Here is a 22,720-nt window from a genome sequence, read left to right on the forward strand (position 1 = left end):
ATTATCTTAAGGGACTAAAATTCTAATTATGACTACAGAATTATTAAATTCAAAACTACATTATGGCACTTTTGTGGGTGGGTTAGGGTGAGGTGGAATGCGGTATGAAACACTGAGGATGGACTAATATTTAGTTTGAAAGTTTTACACCAGCCTGAAAGTGACGAGGTTTTGAAGGAAATTTTAAAAATAGTGTTCTTACCTCCAGCTACAAGTCCAGACTCCCCTAATTGAATAGCTACCCCAAAGCCCCCAAGTTTAACAGGTGCCGAGTTTTCCTTTGAGGCAAGGAGAACACAGTGGGGCTGAAAAGAAAAACAAACAAACAAACCAAAGATAAGGATTAACTGAAGATGAACAATTCAATTTACACAAAACCGAATAACATGACCATATTGTAACACTTTAAAAACTCCTGGAATTACTTTGGATACTTGAATTATTTCTCTATTCTCACTTCTGGCTGATTTCTCCAAAGACTTACCTGTTTTATCCAATATTTTTCAGGAATTATTTGTTTCCAAGACTAGGGTATGGTGCTAGGAATTACTTAGGAAGCATGGATGTTCAAGACAGACATGTTTTCTGCCTTTTCATGCAATATTTTCTTCCTTTGAGTGACACTCTACATTTGTTTAAGGAAAAATATATTTTATACCTGTGTTTCTTGTAACCTCTGACTTGACCTACAGAGCCACTGTATCTTGGCCCTTAGGGGATGTTGATGGCCCTTTCTTTGTCCACTCTCCCACCATCCTATTTCTTTTCTTTATTCATTCCACCCCCAAGTAAGAAGAGTCAGATTTAATGCCTTTAACTGAGCCTGGCTCCTGGGGAATTCAATGCTCTTCCTGGGGTCTTTTCTCTGGACCTGCCCTTCCTCTCTGTGGGAATGGGAGGTGAGAAAGGAGAAGGGGGAAAGGAGACTACTTGGCTGGCCTCTAGTCCAGGGTAAAGACAAACTCCCCGAGGAGTAGCTGCTTGACCAGGGCTAAGAATCATATGCTTTGTGGTCACAATGAGAGTTTCTTTGTAGGAGCTTCTCCTCTGCATCTGCCTCTTTCTGGGACCTTGCTGGGGCTGGTGTCACGGAAGCATTTAATTGTAGGGAACTTTGGTCTCTACTCAAATACTATGCTCTCCAACATGACTAACATTACATATGCTATGACCTGTTCTTAAAATGCCAGTTAGAGAAAAAGGCAAGCCTCTTCAGGCTTGGAAGATAAAAGTATTTTTTATTCTGTCCTATACTTGCTCATACATAAAATGACACAGTTTTAGTTCAGGTTTAGCCTGCATGAGAGTGGGCATGAAGAGACCTGTGCAATAAAACTCTGAGCTGGTACACCCGGAGAGATGTTTGATGATGGATACGCAAAAGTGGGAGGGATCCTTACTCTGCCCAATGAAAGCATCAGGGTTCCACTTTGGAAGTTACTTTTTGTCCAAGGCTGTTTAAAGACCTTTACGATACAGTCTAGCACAAAGAAAGATGAGCCCTTGAACATAAATGTATGTATGAGTGTGTATGAGTTAGAGAAAGAGAGGAGAGAAAAAGCAAGTGTACATGAATGGTGAGCAAACTGCAGGAAGACACAAAGTAGCCAGAAGGGTCTATGGAAGAACAAGCAAACCTCTATAGAAACCAACTGATAAAGAGTGTTCTCCCGCAATGAGAACTTTCAGCTGGTTCAAATAGAGATCAATGACAACAGACCTGAAGAAAAAAGCAATAGCCCTAGCATGATTCTAGTGTGGGGCACAGCAAATGAACCAGCCTAGAAAAGGATGGCCATGATGCAGAAGAAGAAAATACAAACTAGACCCAGAAAGGGTCTCCTGGCCAGTGTCTTCATCACCTTCTTAGGAAGGAGTAGTAGAAGCTTAAATCAGAATCCCAGAGTACACACTTTATATAGTTTGTTGACTATATTTATGCTTAAGTTAATGTTACACTGAGATCTATGTATCCATCAGAGCGTGGATTCAGTCACTCTCAACAAACCCTTAAGTGAGATAAATCATAAAATTGGAACTTAAGATAGAGAATAAACAAAGAAACCAACATATGTAAATGAATACAAGACTAGGTAGTGTTAAGTGCTATGAGGTAAAATTAGGCTGGTAGGGAAGTAGGTGTGATAGGTTTGAAGACTAGGGAGCTGCTATTTAGTAAGGGAAGGGGTGTCAGAGAAGGCCTCTCTAATAGGGTAATATATGAACACAGACCAGAATGAAGTCGCAGAGCAAGCCACATGGAAGCAAGATCTTGGTGTGGAGGATAATAAGTACAAAGGCCCAGAGGCACGAAGGGGGTTGGTATATTTGGAGAAGAGTAAAGAAGCCAGTGTGTTGGGAAAGGAATGAACAAAGGGAAGAGTGGTGGGAAACGCGATTCAGATGATCAAAGACCCTATGGTCTAGGGTTTTGAAGTCAAGGCCAGAACTCTGGGTTTTAGGCTGAGCAAGATGGAAAACCACTGGAAAGTTTTGAGCAGGAGAGCATTAAGATGAGTTTTAGGTTTTGAAAGGATCACTTGAGCTGCTGCGTGGAGAAGAGATTGCAAGGGCACAAGAGTGGAAGAAAGGAGACCAGGTAGGAGGCTTCTGCGGTTGTCTATAATGATTTATAGATTTTTAATATTTTTGATGTGTTTTAATCAATTGCAGTCATTATTCATTTTGATGCTCGAATTGTCCTGTTTTTGGCCAGTGAAAGCCCCTACTTAAGTCAGCTTTTACGTCCTTTTTTAAGACTCTAGGAGTCTGATAACTTCCTTGCTTTCAGGCACAAGGTGTTCAAGGCTTGTCTTTTTCATTTCTTGCCCCAGAATTGGAACTGACCATTTCTCCAAACAGCCCCATTTCTGTTTAGTGGGTAAAGGTATTTAAATCCACAATATGGATATTAGGTATAGTATTGCTATTAGGTTATCGCTGCTTCGACTCTTCAAGTGGACATAGCTAAAAATTACGTATTTTTTAGAAGGAAAAAAAATAAATCACCAATTCATACTGATGCTTCTTCCTACTCAATTATAGTTTTTAATTTTACTTCTTCGATTTTGTCAGATAATGTTGGTACCTAATGACATTAACATAATCATTCATTTGCTTTTTCCTTTAATGTGTGTGTATAAAAGTTTCAAAATAACAACATTTCCATTACCAGTAACAACAAAACCACTGTATGCTGTTTAGGATTTCTTCGTGATTCTTTTTGTCAGAGATGTATCAAAATACTATTTTACTATTCAACAAAGTAAGAATTCATGAGTCTATGCTGATGTAAATAAATAAGTAAATGAATGGGGAGAAGGAAAAGCTTTCCTTTAAGTAGAGAATCAATTCATAAATGTAGAAGAAATTCTGGCATTAGAAAATCACCATTTGGCAGTTATCATCGTAATAACTGAGTCAGATAAGAACCAGCAAAGGGTTCTAAACTAGTGGGTGAAAGCTTGAAGAGTGACAGGATGTTTGTATAATCTCAGAGTAGCTCCCCACAGGATACTTACTAACTACAAAAGGTAAAATGTTAACATATGGGGAATCTGAGCGAAAGGTGTCTGGAATTCCTTGTACTTTTCTTGTACAATAACTTTTCTGTAAATCTAAAATTATGTAAAATGAAAACAAAACAAAACAACCCACCCTATTTTAAAGTCACTTAAAAGAATTCTCCTTGTGGTTATACTTTCAATTTGTTACATAGTGAGGCCAATTTGTTTTAATTAGATTTTGACTTAATTTGGTTTTAATTATACAAAACATGTACACAAAGTTCCAAAGGCAAAACCATAAACAAATACCTTTCAGAGAGGCCTAGCTTTTGTCCCCTCTCCTCGTGCCCAATTTCTCTCACCTCATTGGCATTAGTTTTTGGTTTATCCTTCCATTGTTTGGTTTTGTTTTGAAAATGAGACAATACATACAAATACTCAAAATTTTCACATAACAACACGTGCATTAGATGACTCCATAGCACTACCTAGACATCTTCAGGGAGGTTTGTTTTTTTGTTTTGTTTTTTTAGAGAGACATTTGCGCGCTGATGGGAAAGATCCTGTAGAAAGGAAAAAACAACTCCAGAAGAGAAAGGGGATGGGATATAATATGCAAGTGGGAAGGGGGTTGGCCCTAGTGACAGCGAAGAAGGCAGGATACAGGGGCACCTGTAGATGCAGGCAGATGTGGATGTAAGAAGATGAGGAAGTTCTCTTCTGAGCACTTCTATTTTCCATTTACTTGAAATAAAAAGTGATCAGCAGGTGGGAGTGAGGAAGGAGAGGGGGTCGTTGGCAGAAGAGTGAAGGTGTGAAACGGGTTTTCAAAGAACATGAAAATGAACTAAGACAGTGGTTGGCAAACTTTAGTATCATAATCACACAGATCTGCTGGCCTACATCCCCAGAGTTTCTGACTCATAAGGTCTGGGATGAGCTTAAGGATGTGCATCTCTAACAAGGTCCTGAGTGATGTTGATGCTACTGGTCTAGGAGCCATGCTTTGAGAACCGCCAGACTAAGGAAATATAGCAGGACTGTTGGCAGCATAGGGGCCCACTCGAGGTTTGTAGTCATGAGTTTGAAGCGAGACCAATCAGCACTATTCTGTGTTTGTACCCAGCAGTCCTCATTTTAGCTGGTGAGGTTCAGGCCTGGAGTGGGTGGTGAGCTGAATTTAACAAGGGTTGGGATCTAGATAAGGAGAGGCCGGTAATATCATAAATGGATGGCATCAAACAAGCATATCTGTTTATTTCTTCTTTTCTACTTCTATCTTTTATATAAATAAAAAGCTAAGATATCAACAGAGTTCGAGGAAGGGGAAGGGTGAGCAGAAGAGGATGTATGGGAATAAGCTGAGAACACCAAAACAAAAAGCAGAAAGTTCAGAATGAACAGGAAAAAGCTCATATAAAGGAAGAACTAAGAAAAGCTTACATTCAAATCTGGTCACAGTAGGGTCATCAGGGAACTGAAGATTAAAACAGAATCAGTGTTTTGAAAAGGGATGGCTTAGGTGTGGAAAAATAGCTAGCATGATAAAAATTTTATATTAGATTTTATGAAATAGAACATATAATAGATAAACACTATTTAGTCATTTAAATAAATCCGGCCAGGATCCCGAAAAGATATTTGCACACCCATGTTTATTGCAGCATTATTCACGATAGTCAAGAGGTGGAAGCAACCCAAATGCCCACTGACAGATGAATGGATAAAGAAAATATGGTATATACATACAATGGAATATTATGTAGCTTGAAAAAGCAGGAAATCCTGTCACATGGTACAACATGGGTGAACCTCAGGGATATTATGCTAAACGAAATAAGCCCTTCATAAAAGGACAAATACTGTACGATCTGACTCAAATGAATTACCTAGAGTAGTCAAAAATCATAGAAAGTAGAAAGGTAGTTGCCAAGGGTAGGGGAAGAGGGAGAGGGGGCTAATGTTTAGTGGACACAGAGTTTCAGTTTGGCAAGATGAAAAATTTCTATATATAAACACAACAATAAGTATATTTAACACTACTGAACAATATAAATATACTTTATAAAGTATAAATATAACAATATAAGTATACTTGCACAATATAAATATATTTAACACTACTGAACTGTACATTTTAAAATAGTTAAGATAGTTAATTTAATGTTATGTGTTTTTTTAACAACACACAAACACACACACAGACACACACACACACACAAATTCCTCCTAGACCAATACAGTAATCATCTTCCTTCTCAGAAGTTCTAGAGTGAAGTAAGAGCTACAAAATATTTTTATTCTGGCAATTTAAAAATATTCTGTCCCATGTGTCATATTTATAACAAAGTAAAAGCTCTGGAGAATATGATGTTTAGAAGAGTGTATGTACCCAGAAATAATTAGAATGTTAGATAAAGCCCAATGAGTTAAATATTATTTAGTGTAAAGTAAACAAAGCTACAGGGTAACAATTATGGGGAGGATAATAACTGACTTTTCTTCATTTCAGATGACAACATAAAAGAAGAAATGACATTAAACTGCAGGGCCAACAGTTACACAGATGGACAGGTAGTGGTTAAATATTGGACTAGGACCAAAAAAAACCCCTGCAGAATTACTTCATTATTTTCTTTAAAATATAGGAGATATTTTAATTTACTTGGGAGAGTTCATCATGGTGCTAAAAAGGAGAGAATACTATCACAAATTTCATCTAATCCTAAAATTATAAGATTGTTTTAGAAAATAAATCCAAGGTCTTAAGGGAATACATGAAAACATACTAAAATAACACACAGATCAAATAAACCTTTTAAAAATTAAATAATAAAATAATTCATTACTCATGTTACTATAATGCAATACATGTGTCGACTTAAAAAAAAATGCACAGCGTGAGAGTTGCGAGTTAAGTTTTATTTGGGGCAAAATGAGGACTGCAGCCTGGGAGACAGCATCCCAGATAGCTCTGAGAAACTGCTCCGAAGAGACAGGGGGGAAGATCAGTATATACGTGATTTTGGTGAAGGGGGAATACGTGCAATCAAGCACATATTTTTTACAGAAGGTTTCTGCTAGTCTCGTGCAGGTTACTGCTAGTCACGAGGAGCAGACGTCACCATGAAGGATTTTACTGCTTCTCTAGATATGAGGAGAGGCAAGAATTGGGCTCATAAAATCAGCTCCTGAAAATATCTAACTATCTGAAGACCTGTTCTGCCAGTTTTTCCCAGAGCACAGAGTGCCTCATTTCTGCTCGCCACCTGAACTCCTTTCAGGGCGTGTTCAAAGTCAGCAGCTGCAGCAGCACATGATTTAATCCTTGTAGGGGTAGATGGCAAGTGCCAATGGAAAATACCAATTTTTTGTTGACACAGGAATGCCATTTTATGTGACTGTTAGTTTCTAAAATGAATCCAGAAAGAAAGAGAAATTAAATGCTTGTGCTTTAAAAGTACATATAGCATATTATGTATCATTAGTTAGGAAAAACAAAAAAATGCATATTTCTGCTTAGAATTTATAAACTTTATGCGGGGGGGAGGAGGGAAAACTTTTCACAATTGTCAAAGTGGAAGGTATTCATAGAAAAGATATAAATATTTTCTTAAAGTTAAGTGTTGATTAAGCTTAAAGATAAAGTTGTTGCATAGTGGTAGGGTTTTAAAAATATTTTCACAAGGAGTCTAAGGGTTGTCATATTGAAAAAAGAAAGAAAAGAGAAAAAACACACCTACCACCACATGCAAATATAAAAAATAAAAAGACAACCCCAACCAATTGCACCACAACCGGATGGAGGAACCCAGCTGACACACCAAGACGAATCTCTGTGTCTAGGGAATCTTGGGGTTCAGCTCCTTTTACTTCAAGAGAGCCTGAACTGTGAGTATGCCTTGATTTCAACTGCATAAATGATCCGTTTTTTAAGTTACATTCTGATTATCTGAGTAATATAAATGAAACCTGCTTCATGGTGACTAGCAACACTTTGCTTCTAGAAACCTGAGTAAACTGAATGATACCTCTGCCGTGACTTGACTTAAAATGAGGCTGTCTTCTTAGTTACTTGAAGTACTTTAGGACATGAGATATTTACGCTCATACTATCAATATTATCACATTGTTTATACTGTATTTTGGATACTGCCACAAAGACTTGCAGATCTACTTGAATCAATTAAAAGTTATTTTCATATGCAACAAATTTTATTTCCAGTGTATTATAAGTGATCTGTAACATATTAACTTTATTAAGTTATGCTGACTCCCTATTTTCAATAATAGTATTTTCTTTATTATATGATTTCTATTTTATGGTAATTTACCAAATCTGTTAAATTTTAAGTTTCGCGTTTCAGAAGTTAATATGGTGAATATTAGAGAAAAGAAAAAGCAAAATACACTTTAGTGAATTCACCTAAAATTAAAAAATGTTTTAGTCACAGTTAAATTGAAAACAAAAGCTAATGTACTACTAATAATATTCTTTCCAAAGTAACATGCTTTCAATTTTTACTTTGTATGCAGAAATTAGTGCAATTTTTAAAGCATGGCCTGAATGATTCAGTGATTATCAAGTCAAACTACAAATGTAAACGGCTGCTACCACTGCCAACTAGGTATGTATTTTAACATAGCAATGTGATGTTTTCACAAACATACCCAAACTGCATTTAAAAAGCTTTTGCTCATTGGAGGCCACAGTGGAATCTGTCGGGTCCTGCCCTCTAATACAGAAGCTCCTGTAGGAGCCAGTTGAAAAATTACAGGCAAGGGGAGGGTGGTGCTGGTGGGTACAATGCAGCACTAATACAGGGTTGCGGAACTTCAGGATTTGTCAAGTAACAACATTAAAAACCATTAACCATCTACTATCAGAAAACCACTGTGACCACTTCACACCAGTCACAACTAATGTCCCCTGGGAAACTGGTCCCTATGTGAATGCAGTGGTTTGTTTCTTATCTTCACTGGCCATTCGTAACAAATCAAGTAAGTGGTTTTTAAAACATCAGTAAATGGCCTTAGGAACAGCGAGTGATTGACACATTGTAAAGGAGGCCGAAATCAGCCATTAAGTTCCAAACAGAATCTAATCTGTTAATTTGTTAATAAATGACTGAACACTAGCCATTCAATACAGGGTTCTAAATGACAGCTACTACTACTGTTTAAACAAATACATTGTTCTCTTTGAGCTTGAAAATAAAGCAAAACCAGAAAGGTTTATTGGTGATCCTGTACAACTATTATTTATTTATTTTATTTGCAGATTAGAGCTGAGGCAAATGGTTTCAGGCTACGTGCTTTGCGCTAATGGCTTTCTAGAAACATCTTGATTATGACAATCAGGCCTAGAAATAAGTTTGAAAAGATATGCTCTGGGGGATATGCTGAACATTCTGATGAATGATTTGTGATTCTGTAAACTCTGGACTTACTTACTTACTATAATGGACATAGCAAATAAAAAGGTTAGTACCTTTTCCAGAGAGGTAAAGCTAGATGACAATCTTTTCTTAAAATCGCTAATGTGGATAATGCTAAAAGAATCATGTCAAAATGCCGCTGACAGAACTCATCATTAATAAAGAAAATGCTGATCATATGTGATTAGGAGGAGTGAGGTTTGGTGAAAAGGATCATGGGCTCTAAAAGCTAGACGGATCTGAGTCTCAACTTGGGTACAGACATTTAAGAGCTGTGTGGTCATGGGTAACGATCATAACATCTTTATCTTTCATTAATACCTACCTCACAAAGTTATTATAAGGATTATGTAAATGAAATAATATAAATGTGCTTAACACACTGTCTGGTACACCGCAAATGCTAAATAAATATTAGTTACTGGTTCAGTCATCTAGCTCAAGGGTTCAATTCTGACTGCACATTAGAATCCCCTGAGGAGCTTTTAAAGGAAACCATTGCCTGGAGCCCATTCCAGACCAATTAAATCAGAAGATCTGGGGATGGAGCCAGGCATTGGTATCTTTACAAAGCCCTCAAGAGGATTCTAATATGCAGCCAGGATTGAGAGCCACTGAGAGTCTCTTCTACAAAGTATCCAACTGTGGCAGTCTCAAAAAAATCTTCCGTGGTAAAACCTTATTGCCTCCCCAAATAGATTGTTTCATTCTAAAAAAGCATTTCCTTAAAAGCAGGCAACATCTGTCTCTGCATTTTTACTCACTGGTCCTTCTTCTGCTTTCGGAAGACATACATCAGGAGGTGAAATCCTTTTCTCCATGGCCTTGAAAGTGTTCACATCTCCAGGTGCCTGTTTCCTTCCACTTGCTCCTCTGACATGATTTGGGCTCTTCCCCCCCCCCCCCGGCTCTGTGGCCTTTTTTAAGTGTGCTGCTGAGGATGAAACACTGTATTCCAGGTGGAACCCTACCAGCTTAGGACAGTACCGATTAGTAGTGACAATCTTCGTTTAAGACACTCCATAGGTATGAAGTCAACCAAAGACAGGTTAGTTTTTGCTGCAGCCACGTCACACTGCAGGCACAGCAACTGCAGTCAATCACAATTGTGTTTCTGTTCATGTAGCTAAAGCCCTTCCTGTACTTGAATAGTTTATTTTAATATCCACATGTAGGACTTTACATACTTTTCTACTAAATTCCCTTTTTCATTCAACAGCATTTATTGTGCTAAACAGTTGGTACACAGAGGCAAACAAAACAGACTTGTTTCCTAACCCTAATGGAGTTTAAAATATAGCAATGGAGAAGAAAAACAAAACAAAAACTCTATGACCTTTAAAGTCATTTCAGCTGTCTGAGCTCTCAAAATCGTGTCACCTGTCATGCCTCAGCTCACTTTCATCAATGGCTATGAGATGTTTCTACCTGAGCCTCAGCCAGTTCCCTATGTGACCACGCAACACAGGTCCCTCTACAGGGGCCCTTCTCCTCTTCCTGGTAATCTACATTGCATTATCAGCTCCATTTTTGGCAGCCTGCCATTCTTCCTGGATTGCCCTTTCCTTTTTAGAATTTCAGATCACCAGAAACATGCGTGCAAGTTTCTATAAGCTTTGTGAAATCTGTCTCCGTGCAGTTGAGACACACGACAGACTAGGCTCAGTCCTCTTGCCTCCCTCCCTCCGTTGTCCTCAGCTCTGGCGACAGGCTCTTACCAGGGATTACATAACTTCCTCTTCACCAGTCAGTTCCTCTACCAAGGATTCAAATTCCCCCCTTGACAAAATTTTAAACAAGAATTTCACACTCTACTAAAATGGTTTCTTCTTGATCAAATTATAGGTAGTTTTAAGAAAGGCTAAGTTCTTCCAAATGCTTTTCTCTGTGTATAATGTCAAATCAGAAAATTAATTATGGTAATTCAAATCCACTGTACAGCATTCAAAGTTTAAATGCACACTCCTGAAAAAATATTTACCGAGAGCAGGGTCTCTGTCATTTTCACCTTCGTTTTCCAAGCAGTACTTAGCCAAGTGTGAGATATTCACTAAAACAAAATTAATCAAAAGGTGTTTTATTTTTTTTAAAGCTACCTGTCATTGAACACTTGTTATGTTCCAGGGTAAACATAACACTTGTTATGTTCCAGGTGTTATGTAAACATAACACTTGTTATGTTCCAGTTTTGTTGTTTATAGAATGCATTTTTCCATTTCTACAAACAAAAAAACTAAGGCTTAGAAAAGATTAAGTTGTTGGCCGAAGGTCACAGAGTTAGTTAGGTCTGATTTTGATAACCTTGTCCTGAATGTCTTTATGACACCTGCTAAGAAGCTTCTGTAAAGAAATAGGGAAGTCACTCTAAGAAAGGAATGTGACAAGACCCCCTGGAATCCTCTCCTCACATCTTCTCTTTATGATGGCCTCTCAGACTGAGCTCTTCACAGCAGCCAATGCCCAGCAAACAGCCAGTAACAAATAGCACTGCTAACATTCTCTGCTGCCACAAACAAGTGGAATTCACACACTATTTTACAAACAGTTTCACATGACCTAGCCCACGGAATATTTCAGCTGCAGTTACTTCCTTCCAAAATCTTGGATTACACATCCTCTTTCCCATCTACATTATCACTCTATGTTCTATGCTTCTAGGTCAAGGAGACTCTCCAAGGTGCCTAACTGGCGGCTGTCACCACCTGACTTGGTTTTGTTTGGCTACTTTGCTCTCCTGTGCAGTGTTACGAGCCTGCCTAATGAGGCAAGTGCTGTGCTCTATTGGTCTGTTACGGTAATTGCATGCCCCCGTAGGCAAGTGATTTTAATACCCTCAACTTGGTGTTAGGTTGAAAAGGAAGAAATTTAGGACCATTTCCCCAATTCCCACCATGGAATGAGAGACTGCCACAGTTTATCTGTCACATACCATGTGGCAACACGTGTCAAAATGAATGAATGCCACCTATGAGGGAAAGAGTCAAGGCAGGAAGCTGGACAGGGGCCAGCAGTGGGCCCAGCTCACTCATGTCTGTAACTACCTTTAGGGAAACTGACACTCATCTTCGAAAAATATGAGCTGTCATTTCACCTCCATCTCTATTCCCATAAAAACTTCCCTAAGAAAAGATGATTCCATAGTTCAGATATTTATTTTAATATAATAAATGAAACAAACCTTGAACATTTATCATAGCATAGAAAAGGTTAGATCAGGACATTCCACAAGATTCTACTATATGTGCTGCTTGTTTTGTGATACCATAATGCTGCTACATATATTGTGTAGATATCCAAATGGTCCAAAGTAAGATAAAAGGAAAGCTTCTCACAATGTCTGAAAATAAATCATTTACTATTTGTGCTTTGAGCTAAAGTAATTGTTATTAAAATAACAAGTGACTCACTCAATGTTTGGCATTCTGTTGTAGGAGAAATCTGAAGACATAAAAGTTACAGTCAAGGAACATGTCATTTAGCACCTTCACTTTTTGATCTCTACAGAAGACAACGAGAAGTCAGATGGTAACAATGACGACAACTTCAGTCAGCAGCTGGCCTTGCTCCTCCCAGGGAGTGCACTTTATAACTAATCACAGCGTCCAATGGCCACACAACTTCTCAGGAGCATCAAATTTTACTGCCTGTTCCATGGATGAAAAATTACTCTCTAGTGTATTAACAACATTCTACTCTGTTATTTTCATCGTGGGCCTCGTTGGAAACATAATTGCCCTCTATGTATTTCTGGGTATCCACCGCAAAAGAAATTCCATTCAGATTTACCTACTCAATGTAGCCATTGCAGACCTCTTACTTATCTTCTGCCTCCCTTTCCGAATAATGTATCACATTAACCAAAACAGGTGGACACTAGGTGTGATTCTTTGCAAGGTTGTGGGAACACTATTTTATATGAACATGTACATTAGCATTATTTTGCTTGGATTCATCAGTTTGGATCGCTACATAAAAATTAATCGGTCTATACAACAACGGAAGGCGATAACAACCAAACAGAGTATTTATGTTTGCTGTATAGTATGGATAATTGCTCTTGCTGGATTTTTAACTATGATTATTTTAACCCTTAAGAAAGGAGGTCATAATTCCACAATGTGTTTCCATTATAGAGATAAGCATAATGCAAAAGGAGAAGCAATTTTTAACTACATTCTTGTGGTAATGTTCTGGCTAATTTTCCTACTAATAATCCTTTCATATATTAAGATTGGCAAGAATCTATTGAGGATTTCTAAAAGGAGGTCAAAATTTCCTAATTCTGGCAAATATGCCACTACAGCCCGGAATTCCTTTATTGTGCTTATCATTTTTACTGTATGTTTTGTTCCCTATCATGGCTTCCGATTTGTCTATATTTCTTCACAGCTAAATATGTCGTCTTGCGATTGGAAGGAAATCGTTCACAAAACCAATGAGATCATGCTGGTTTTCTCATCTTTTAATAGCTGTTTAGATCCAGTCATGTATTTCCTGATGTCCAGTAACATTCGCAAAATAATGTGCCAACTTCTTTCCAGACGATTTCAAGGGGAAGCGAGCAGGAGTGAAAGCACTTCAGAATTTAAACCAGGATACTCCCTGCATGATACATTTGCTGCAGCTAAAATTCAGTCTACTTCTTAAAGCACTTACGGTAAACATATTAAAAAGAATGATAAAATACAGCCTAATTCCTTGAAGAACAAAAAATTATGAAACAAAGCTCTAGCATTTACAAAGCTTAGATCCTCCCAAAGTCCTTTGCTTATTTGTGATATTTCATTTGCTTAATTATAAAATATTTTAAGTGCAAGCTTACACTCATCACTAGATTTTAAATCTGTATATAAAATCTTTTAGGCTAACACTGTTAACATAGATTATAAAATTAAATGAAATTTATGGTTTTAACCACAGAATAATTAAAGAAAATGTTATAGTTTCTCAAGTCACTAAAGTAGCTATTCAAAATCAAGTACCTAATACTAATTTAAAGTGTGCTTAAAAGTTAACTGATTTGAGGACCAACTTAAAATGTCAGAAAATATATGTTCATTGTCATTTAAAAAGCTTGTATAATTTGCCACTGTATTCACTTATGTCTAAACCTCTATTAACAGATGAAATAATAAAATTCTAATAAAAAATGAAATCACCCACTATCTATCACTGCTTAGTACAATAGGCGAGCTAAAATTCAATAGCCTAGCGACAGTACTTAAGACTGCACCTTACTTAAAACAGATTTATAAACAATTCAGCCATCTTGGACCATACACTTTGATAAAGCAAAATTGAAGATGTGTACACCCTATGATCCAGCAAGTCCACTACTAGGTATACATCTTACAGAACCACTCAAACATGTATACAAGAAAACATGTGTAAAGATGCTCAGTGACCGACTGCTCACAATACTAAACAAATGTAAACAACCTAAGTATGAGTATGCATCGGCAAAGGAATGGAGAAAAAAACTTCATCTGCATGCATCAACGTGCAGAATTGGCAAAAATAATGTTGAATAAAAAACAAAAACTGCAAAAGGGTATGTACCCTATGAAATCACTTATGTAAAATACAAAACCACATAAAACAATACTGTATTCTTTACACATCTATACATATGCAATAAAAATATAAAACATACGTCATAATATACACAAACATATATACCCACTTAAGGTTAATGGTTACATCTGGAGAGATTTGAAGCAAACATGGCAAAATATTAATAATGTCTGTTATACCTGTGTGGTAATACATGGGTATTTGTTATGTAATTTTTGGTATATATCTGAGTGTTTGAAATATTTCATAACAATAAAGAAAACCTGTAGGTTAGAATTAAAAGGAGCAAATTCTAAAATTTTCGTGTGTTCAAAAATAACTAGAGAGTAAGCTCTAAGAGAAAGGGCCCTTATTCGTATTCTTTATTTTTTTAATTTATCTTATTGAAGTATAGTTGATTTACAATGTTGTGTTAGTTTCTGCTGTACAGCAAAGTGATTCAGTTATACATATATACATATATATATATATATATATTCTTTTTCATATTCTTTTCCATTATGGTTTCTCACAGGATATTGAATGTAGTTCCCTGTGCTATACAGTAGGACCTTGTTGTTTATCTATTCTATATATACTAGTTTGTATCTGCTAATCCCAAACTCCCAATCTAGCCCTCCCTCATCCCAAGGGCAACCCCCTTGGCAACTGCAAGTCTGTTCTCTATATCTGTCAGTCTGTTTCTGTATCGTAGATAAATTCATTTGTGTCATATTTTAGATTCCACATGCAAGTGATATTATATATTTGTCTTTCCGTTTCTGACTTACTTCCCTTAGTATGATAATATCTAGGTCCATCCATGTTGCTGCAAATGGCATTATTTTATTCTTTTTTTATGGCTGAGTAGTATTCCATTGTGTGTGTGTGTATACCACATCTTCTTTATCCATTCATCTGTCGATGGACATTTAGGTTGTTTCCATGTCTTGGCTATTGTGAATAGTGCTGCTATGAACACAGGGGTGCATGTATCTTTTTGAATTATAGTTTTCTCTGGATATATGCCCAGGAGTGGGATTGCTGGATCATATGGCAACTCTATTTTTAGTTTTTTGAGGAACCTCCATACTGTTTTCCATAGTGGCTGCCCCAATTTACATTCCCACCAACAGTGTAAGAGGGTTTCAAAAGGGCCCTCATTCATCACTGACTACCCAGAGCATAGTTGCATTGCCTGGCACGAAGAAGATCAATACATATTTGTTGAATAACTGAATGAACGAGTGAATGAATGGATGGATGAACGAGAAGGGAAGGAGGGAGGGAAGGGGTGCTTAACAGAACTGAAAAAGTAGGTTATTTTGTTTTTTTCCTAGTCAATGTATCTAGATATAGCTGCAGAAAACGTCATACAATTGTAATCAGGAGATGTCATTAAGGCAACCATTCTCAAAAGTTTGGCCAGCATTGTTCTTTTTTTGGTAACATCTTTATTGGAGTATTATTGTTTTACAATGGTGTGTTAGTTTTTGCTTTATAACAGTTTTTTGATTACACACAGAATCAGAATGCTGTTGACTTAATATGTAAAAGCCTGTTATGACAAACTGCAAGGATCCATTCTTAAGTTTCTGTCACAGAGTATGAGAATTTTTTTTTTTTATAGTCAGGATACTTCTTCAAACTTCAGGTAGGCCACTGACTGGGAAATCAATATTAAAGAGTATGAAGAATTTCGTTAGGGCTGAATTTATTTTAATGAGATTTGGACTGTATACAGTTAGTGTTCAGTTAGTTGTATTTCAATAAGTGTACACAAATGGTTGAACAAACAATAGGTCAAAGCAGAATTATATTTAAAAAACAAGAAACATTTGAGAATAAAAATAGAAATTTGCAGAAAAATCAGAGGCTCAGAAAAAAGTAATAAATTTTATATTAATTACTCTGCTCTGACAATTGTTAACAAATACCAAACTGAAATTCAGTATTTCTGTTTGTATAATTTAAAAATATGACAATACTGATTTTCTCTCATGTTCTCAAAATTAAAATCTTTTTTACATTATTGGTAAACATTTTATATCCCTACATGTGTCTATTGTAAACATACAGTTTGAATGGTTAAATTACATTATTATTATTACTAGTAGTAGTTTTATGGAACATTAAAAGAAACACATATACACTCATAATTCTAGAAGCTTTCTCATTATTTATATTAAATGAGATGATCCCTATAAAGCCCTGCACAATGGCATTGTTAAAAAAGTAAAAAAGTACACTGAGTCAATTCTTGCTATAATATTTGTGATAAGATAAATTTTGTTAAAAGTCAACCTATCCATAAGCTCCTAACAGATTTTCTTTACCGACAGAAGTTTCACTAATAACATACCTTAGAGTAACCTGAATCCTGAGAATGTTTCTAAATTTTTAGAAAAATTTGCTAAACTTACCAAATTTAAGGCTATTTATTACATATAATCTTTTATTTCTTATTGAGCGTTGGTGTACACAAGTAGGAAACACTGTCCCTACCTCCCCCAAGCCAAGATTTAGTTCTAGAAGCATACAGAAAAGGGAAATTCAGAAGTATATACATAGCCTCACCTTGCAAAAGATCTTGAGAACAAGTTTCTAAATAACATCTCACATATGCAAAACCAAACAAAGGCATAATTAACTGCCTGGTTGCGAGAGTAAGACCTAAATGCTGAGTTTTGCTGTTAGTTTTGGAAAAGTATTCTGTGCAGAGCTGGGTTTGATGGCAGTTGAATTTCTAAGATCAGGTCAATAGAAAAAGAAAATTCTGTTCTAGTACAGAAGGTTTTGTTTTCAACTTCTTTTCAAAATGGATTCTTCAGTTCTGCTGATATGAAAGTAGAACTAATATAATTACAGCTCTGTGAAGCAAAGCCTTACTGAAAAGTTATCCATAAGAGAAAAACAGCATGAAATAGAGTTCTCTCAACAGGCAGCCTGGATTTTGCAGAAACATGTTAACAGGCTACTTATTTTTTAGCCTTTTGAAGTATGAATGGAAACTTATTTTTACCAGATATTAAAATATATTCTTATCCTTCATTAAGGATAACACTGTGGAGCACATGCAAGGATAAACTTATCAATGGAACAGAATGCACAGCTCTACGCAGACCCTCAACGATACATGAGAAGATTATATGACAAATTAATCACTCTCAACAGGGTAGGAGCAGGAACAAATCAGAGGGCAACCTAGGATTCTGTTAGTCAAGATGTGCTAGAAGCTTGCAAAGTGGGGTTCAGTGAATTTTTTTTTAAACATCTGTATTGGAGTATAATTGCTTTACAATGGTGTGTTAGTTTCTGCTGTTAAATGAAGTTTTAAAAAGTTTTCTGAGTGACTCTGATACACTTTCTTCCTTCAAAGAGAATCTCTGCAAATAAAGGAGACATCATAAAAAGCATCGGGGAAGGAAGAAATGAATTAATAAATAGTGCTGTGCTTATTTAAAATAAAAGCCAATTTATAGCCTCGCCTCATATCACACCAAAAAAAAATTATATCTGGATCAAGAGTTAAATGTAAATAATGAATGCATTAAAAGACTTAAAAATATGTGACTAACTCATCTGTGGAAGGGAAAAGACTTCCTATTAATAAAATAGAAATAAGCACAGGGAAAGATGCATAGATTTGACTTTTAAAAGTAGACTATTTTTTTGTCAAAAACCATAAACAAAAATAAAAGCAAAAGCACAAAGTGAGAAAAATATTCACAACAGATATGACATTTACTGGAGAGTTTTCTATGTCAGGCACCAAAGGACACCATAAACTTCTAAAGAAACTTGTATTTTTGATCAGAAGAAAGCATCTGAATCTCAGAATATAATCTGAACTATGACAACTCGAATGAGATAGAAACTCTCACGATGGATGATGCAGTGTCCTTTTTCGTAGCTACATGGCCAAGTTGAGAACACATTCCTATAAGTGGCTGCTATAGTGCCTCAGTTCAGTCTGGTTTTCAAATTAAGACATGGAGGACTGCTTGCGTGGTGGTAACAATAGACTCAGAGCTAAAATGGAAGTGCTAGGTTTGTCCTAAACTTCTATTTTGCCTCTTATTTCCCCCCTTCAAGTTTACATGCAACGGAATGGGAAGCAAAGTAAAATATATTTATGTACCTTTTACTGTGCTGGGTGCTCGCAATGCATTATTATCATTTACTCCTCATTGCATCGTGATTGAAGTATTTTCTGTATTTTACATATGAGGGGATGCAAGTTGGTAGACTTTTATTCCACAGGCATTGTCTCTGCTAAGACACTGCTTTTCGTTTTCATTTCATTCTGCCCAAGCACAATGGTAATTACTGTGATGTCTTTTGTTTTTTAAAAAAAACCATAAATGGGTATTAATATGTATTTAGGGCAAAAAATTCTGCTTATTACTCATCAAAACTGTGTGATGTCAAAAGACCAAAATCTTAAAGAACTAGTTTTCTAGCTATCACACATTTGTACACTCTGTGAAAGCTCTGCCTGAAACATGGACAATAAAGCAGTACAAAAGCATACAGGTTGAATAGAAGGAGAAAAAAAAAAGAAATCAAATTAGAGCATCTCACCCTTATTAATTTTGCTTCTAGCCCAGGAAATGCATAAAGAACCATCATAAGATGAGCTTTGGAAAAGGTTTCTAATTGTGGTTTGGATACAGGTATTGATGATGCATAGAATCTCTTTTTGTGTTAGTAAGCCATGCAAGTTATTCCAGGAGCAACAGTTAACTGTTACAGTCATACTCTGGTTTGGTAATTCCACATATAATCATTTTTTAGGTATAAAATATTTCAAACATACAAAAATGTGAAAATACAACATAACAGGCAGCTAAGCACCCATCACCCAAATTGTGCAGATGTTAATGTTTTGGCCCTATTTGCTTAACTGTTCCCTTGTACCTATACATAATCCAAGAAGATACACTAAAGCTCATCCGGAGGTAGCCTCTTGCCTAAAGTTAGTGTATATCATTTTGATGTACATGTTTATACTATTATAACATTCGTAAGTGGCATGAATAACAACGTGCATTAGTTTTTGTTTTTAAAATTTAACAAATAGTATCTCACTAATACATCCTTTTGTAACTTTTTTCACTCAAATTATGTTTGTGTTGATAGAGTCATTCATTTTAACAGATGCATAGTGTTTTACTGTGAGAATAAACAACAGTTCAATTCTCCATTTCTCCTAACAATGGGCCTTTAGGTGGTTTCCATTTTTTCACTATTAGAAACCACGCTGAAGAGAAGTCTCCTGTGTGCATGTGTGGAACTTTTCTATGGCTGACACTTAGAAGTAGAAATGCTTGGTTGTAAAGGGTATAAACATCTTCAGTTTACTTCAGTTGTGACAAACTGCTCTCCAAAGTGATTTTACCAATTTATACACCTATCTCACCACTAGTAAGATAAGAGGTCCTCTACCCACATCCTCACCAATACTTGGTTTTATCAGATTTACTAACTTTCGCCATTCTGGGAGGTGTGAAATGGCATCTCCCTGTGGTTTTAATTTGTGCCTCCCTGACTGCCAGTGAAATGCGGCAGCATCACCTCATGTTTCTTTTTTGCCCATTCATGTTTCTTCTTGGGTGAATCATCTATTCATATCTACACCATTTCCCCTTTTCCCTTTAATGAGTTGCTTTTATTCTTTTTTTTTCTTTCAAATTGTTGAAATAATTCTTTATATATTATGTATACTAATCTTTTGTTCTTTATATGGGTTGCAAATAACTTCTACCAGTATGGGACTTGTCTTTTACTTTGCTTATGGTTTCTTTTGCCAGACACCATAAGGAAAGGAAGACGTTTTCTAATCAATAAATCTAGATGAACCCTGGCCTTCTGAAATATATACACCCCTCAAGGACCAAGCTAAAGAATTTGCAGATGAAATTATCTTATAATTAGACAGCTTGGCATTTCAGTCCGAAATAGTATAGTACATAGGAGTGCAAACGAGGTGTCCCCTGAGAACAAAAATGTTTTCTCAGACTTAACCTACAAAATTCAAACATCTAAGTATTACAGATATGCAAACGATTTTAAAGGGATAGAAAGTCTCCTAGACCAGGAGCTGACCTGTTAAGTGTATCAACATATTTAAAGAAAGAATTGGCCATTCACTAGCAGGTAAGTGAGGGAAACTTGTTAGAAAAAGGGGGGTGGAGACTAGGAAGATGTTGGTATTGCCCACCCAGACAGAGTCCAGGGGAACAGTCTTAACCAATGGACCAAGAGTATTACCATCCCACTGGTAAAGCCATGGGGAGGATTATGGTGGCGCTGCATCCAATACGTCTTCTTAGCCTACTGACATTAAACATTAAATAATGAACTGAGAGGCAGCATAATGGACAGGTTAATAGGGCAGCTGCTGCAACCAGACTGCCTGAGTTCAATTTCTGGCTCCACCACTTACTATGTAACTTTGTACAAGCTCTCTTTCCTCTACTGAGAAAACAAAAATAATAGGAACACCTAACTCATAGTGTTATGGAGACTAAACGAGTGAATAAATGTTCTTGGCCATTAGGAAACATTCAATATATGTTACTGAAATACTCAAATGCCAAAGGAAAGACAGGGGAAATATATAAAATGGAATGGTCAGAAGCTGAAGGTACACACCAGAACTAGGAAGATACACAGTGGAAGCTGACCTGGACCAAATGAGGTGGGGAAAGTACTCATAAAGGGTAATTTAACTTTAGCTTTCACTAATAACAGCAACGTCCAGGACAGGAGCTACAGCAGACCCATGCTGTCAGAACCATACTCTGAAACTTGAGCAAGTAGAAGAGGAGAGGATGCCAGAAGAGGGACAGTTTGAAAGAATGGGATTACTTAGCCTTAAAGCAGAAGACTAAAAGAAAGGCATTAGAGCAAAAATATGTGTGTGTGTGTGTGTGTGTGTGTGTGTGTGTGTGTGTGTGTGTGTGTGTGTGTGTGTGTGTGTAGCCTCAGACAGCAAGCAGAAAGAGGACCAGTGAAGGATGGGAGTTGCAAGCAGCATGTTTCACCAGACTGTAGAAGAGGCTTTTCTAACAACTGCAGATCTCAAATGGAATAGAAAGCCAGTGAGTTATTTGCTAGTAGAACTATTTCAATATAGTATGGATCCTCAGCAGGCTGGAAAGGCAGCAAAGCATTTCGAGCATTTAATAAAGTTTGGATTAGATGTTCTTTAGATCCCTTTAACAGAAGTTTTGGGTTTTACAGAACATTCAATACCTTAATAATGAGTGGCAACCAGGGGCCACCTGTGATCTTGTTGCCCCATCATGTTGTGCCCATACAGTCGTGCCCTCAGGCTATTCAGATGTGTGCGGCCGGGGGGGGGGGGGGGCAGAGGAAGGAGGCTGCTTGCTGTATGGTCAATGGTCCCCAAGCAGTTTCCCAGAATCTTCTTTTGTAGCAGATTTGTCCCATGTCCCTTGCTCAGCACATCACAGGCATTCATTAATATTTACTGCTACAGAGACTGTTTAAACTCTATCTAAAATAAGTTGATGGATTCTGGGAGTTTTGTGACATTTGTTATGTTAGGTGCTCATTTCTTTGCTTTCTTACTGATCCTTGGTTTTGTTATGCATAATCAGAGTGGTCAAACAGGTTACTGCATTGCATCCTGAAGCGGGGTCAAGGCACCTTCACTGTAAAACTGGCTCAATAGTATAAACTCAGGTGGGAATGGTAATCCCTCTGATGTGTGATATTTTCAAATTTTATCCAATGGCAAACTTCTGGACTAAAAAATCTTAATGCCTTCCTTTAACACTGCTGGCAATACTGTTACAGGCCCTTTCCTGTTATACACATTTCCTTTCTATGTTTCCTGCCTCTTCTCATGTTGTCACCTACCAAGATCTTCAATACTGCCCCCTCTATTTCTTTTCCTTTCCTGTACTCAGCAGCACCTCTTTCTCTTCCCCAGTTCAGTTTTATCTCTTTATTTTCTGACTTTCTCTTTTAATTGCCTTTCTCGCAATTTAGTGTCCTCTTATGTGTTCCCTGATTTGTCAGAAGCAGAAATGCTTCATTATTTGGGTGGAAATTTCGTTTGTACTCAAAAGAAAAACACTGTTTCCGCTATATTAAAAACAACTTTCAGCTGGCTGCAAAGGGAACTGATGAGGTTTGCATGCATGTTCATATTCAGTTCCCCTTTGTGGCCAGTGAGACTTGAAAAACACT

At 36.8% G+C, this 22,720-nt stretch overlaps 2 protein-coding genes across 13 annotated transcripts in view; one reads left to right on the top strand and one right to left on the bottom strand.

Moving 5' to 3' along the window:
• CASK (calcium/calmodulin dependent serine protein kinase) overlaps positions 1-22,720 on the bottom strand; it is a 398,598-nt gene that overhangs the window by 137,106 nt on the left and 238,772 nt on the right. For all 12 annotated transcript variants that reach the window (XM_036839503.1, XM_036839508.1, XM_036839507.1 and 9 more), the window contains exon 6: positions 203-305. In XM_036839503.1, the coding sequence (XP_036695398.1) occupies positions 203-305 (103 nt within the window). The remainder of the gene's footprint in view (positions 1-202; positions 306-22,720) is intronic.
• GPR34 (G protein-coupled receptor 34) lies at positions 7,317-14,743 on the top strand. Its single transcript, XM_036839514.1, has 3 exons — positions 7,317-7,397; positions 8,043-8,134; positions 12,376-14,743. The coding sequence occupies exon 3, from the start codon at positions 12,467-12,469 to the stop codon at positions 13,589-13,591; it is 1,125 nt and encodes a 374-aa protein (XP_036695409.1). The 5' UTR covers positions 7,317-7,397; positions 8,043-8,134; positions 12,376-12,466; the 3' UTR covers positions 13,592-14,743.

Source organism: Balaenoptera musculus, chromosome X, assembly GCF_009873245.2.
Source record: "Balaenoptera musculus isolate JJ_BM4_2016_0621 chromosome X, mBalMus1.pri.v3, whole genome shotgun sequence".
In the NCBI taxonomy this organism is placed as follows: domain Eukaryota; kingdom Metazoa; phylum Chordata; class Mammalia; order Artiodactyla; family Balaenopteridae; genus Balaenoptera; species Balaenoptera musculus.

Bases quoted from the DNA above. Each gene is read 5' to 3' on its own strand.
- GPR34 (XM_036839514.1), top strand. From the start codon at position 12,467: ATGGTAACAATGACGACAACTTCAGTCAGCAGCTGGCCTTGCTCCTCC.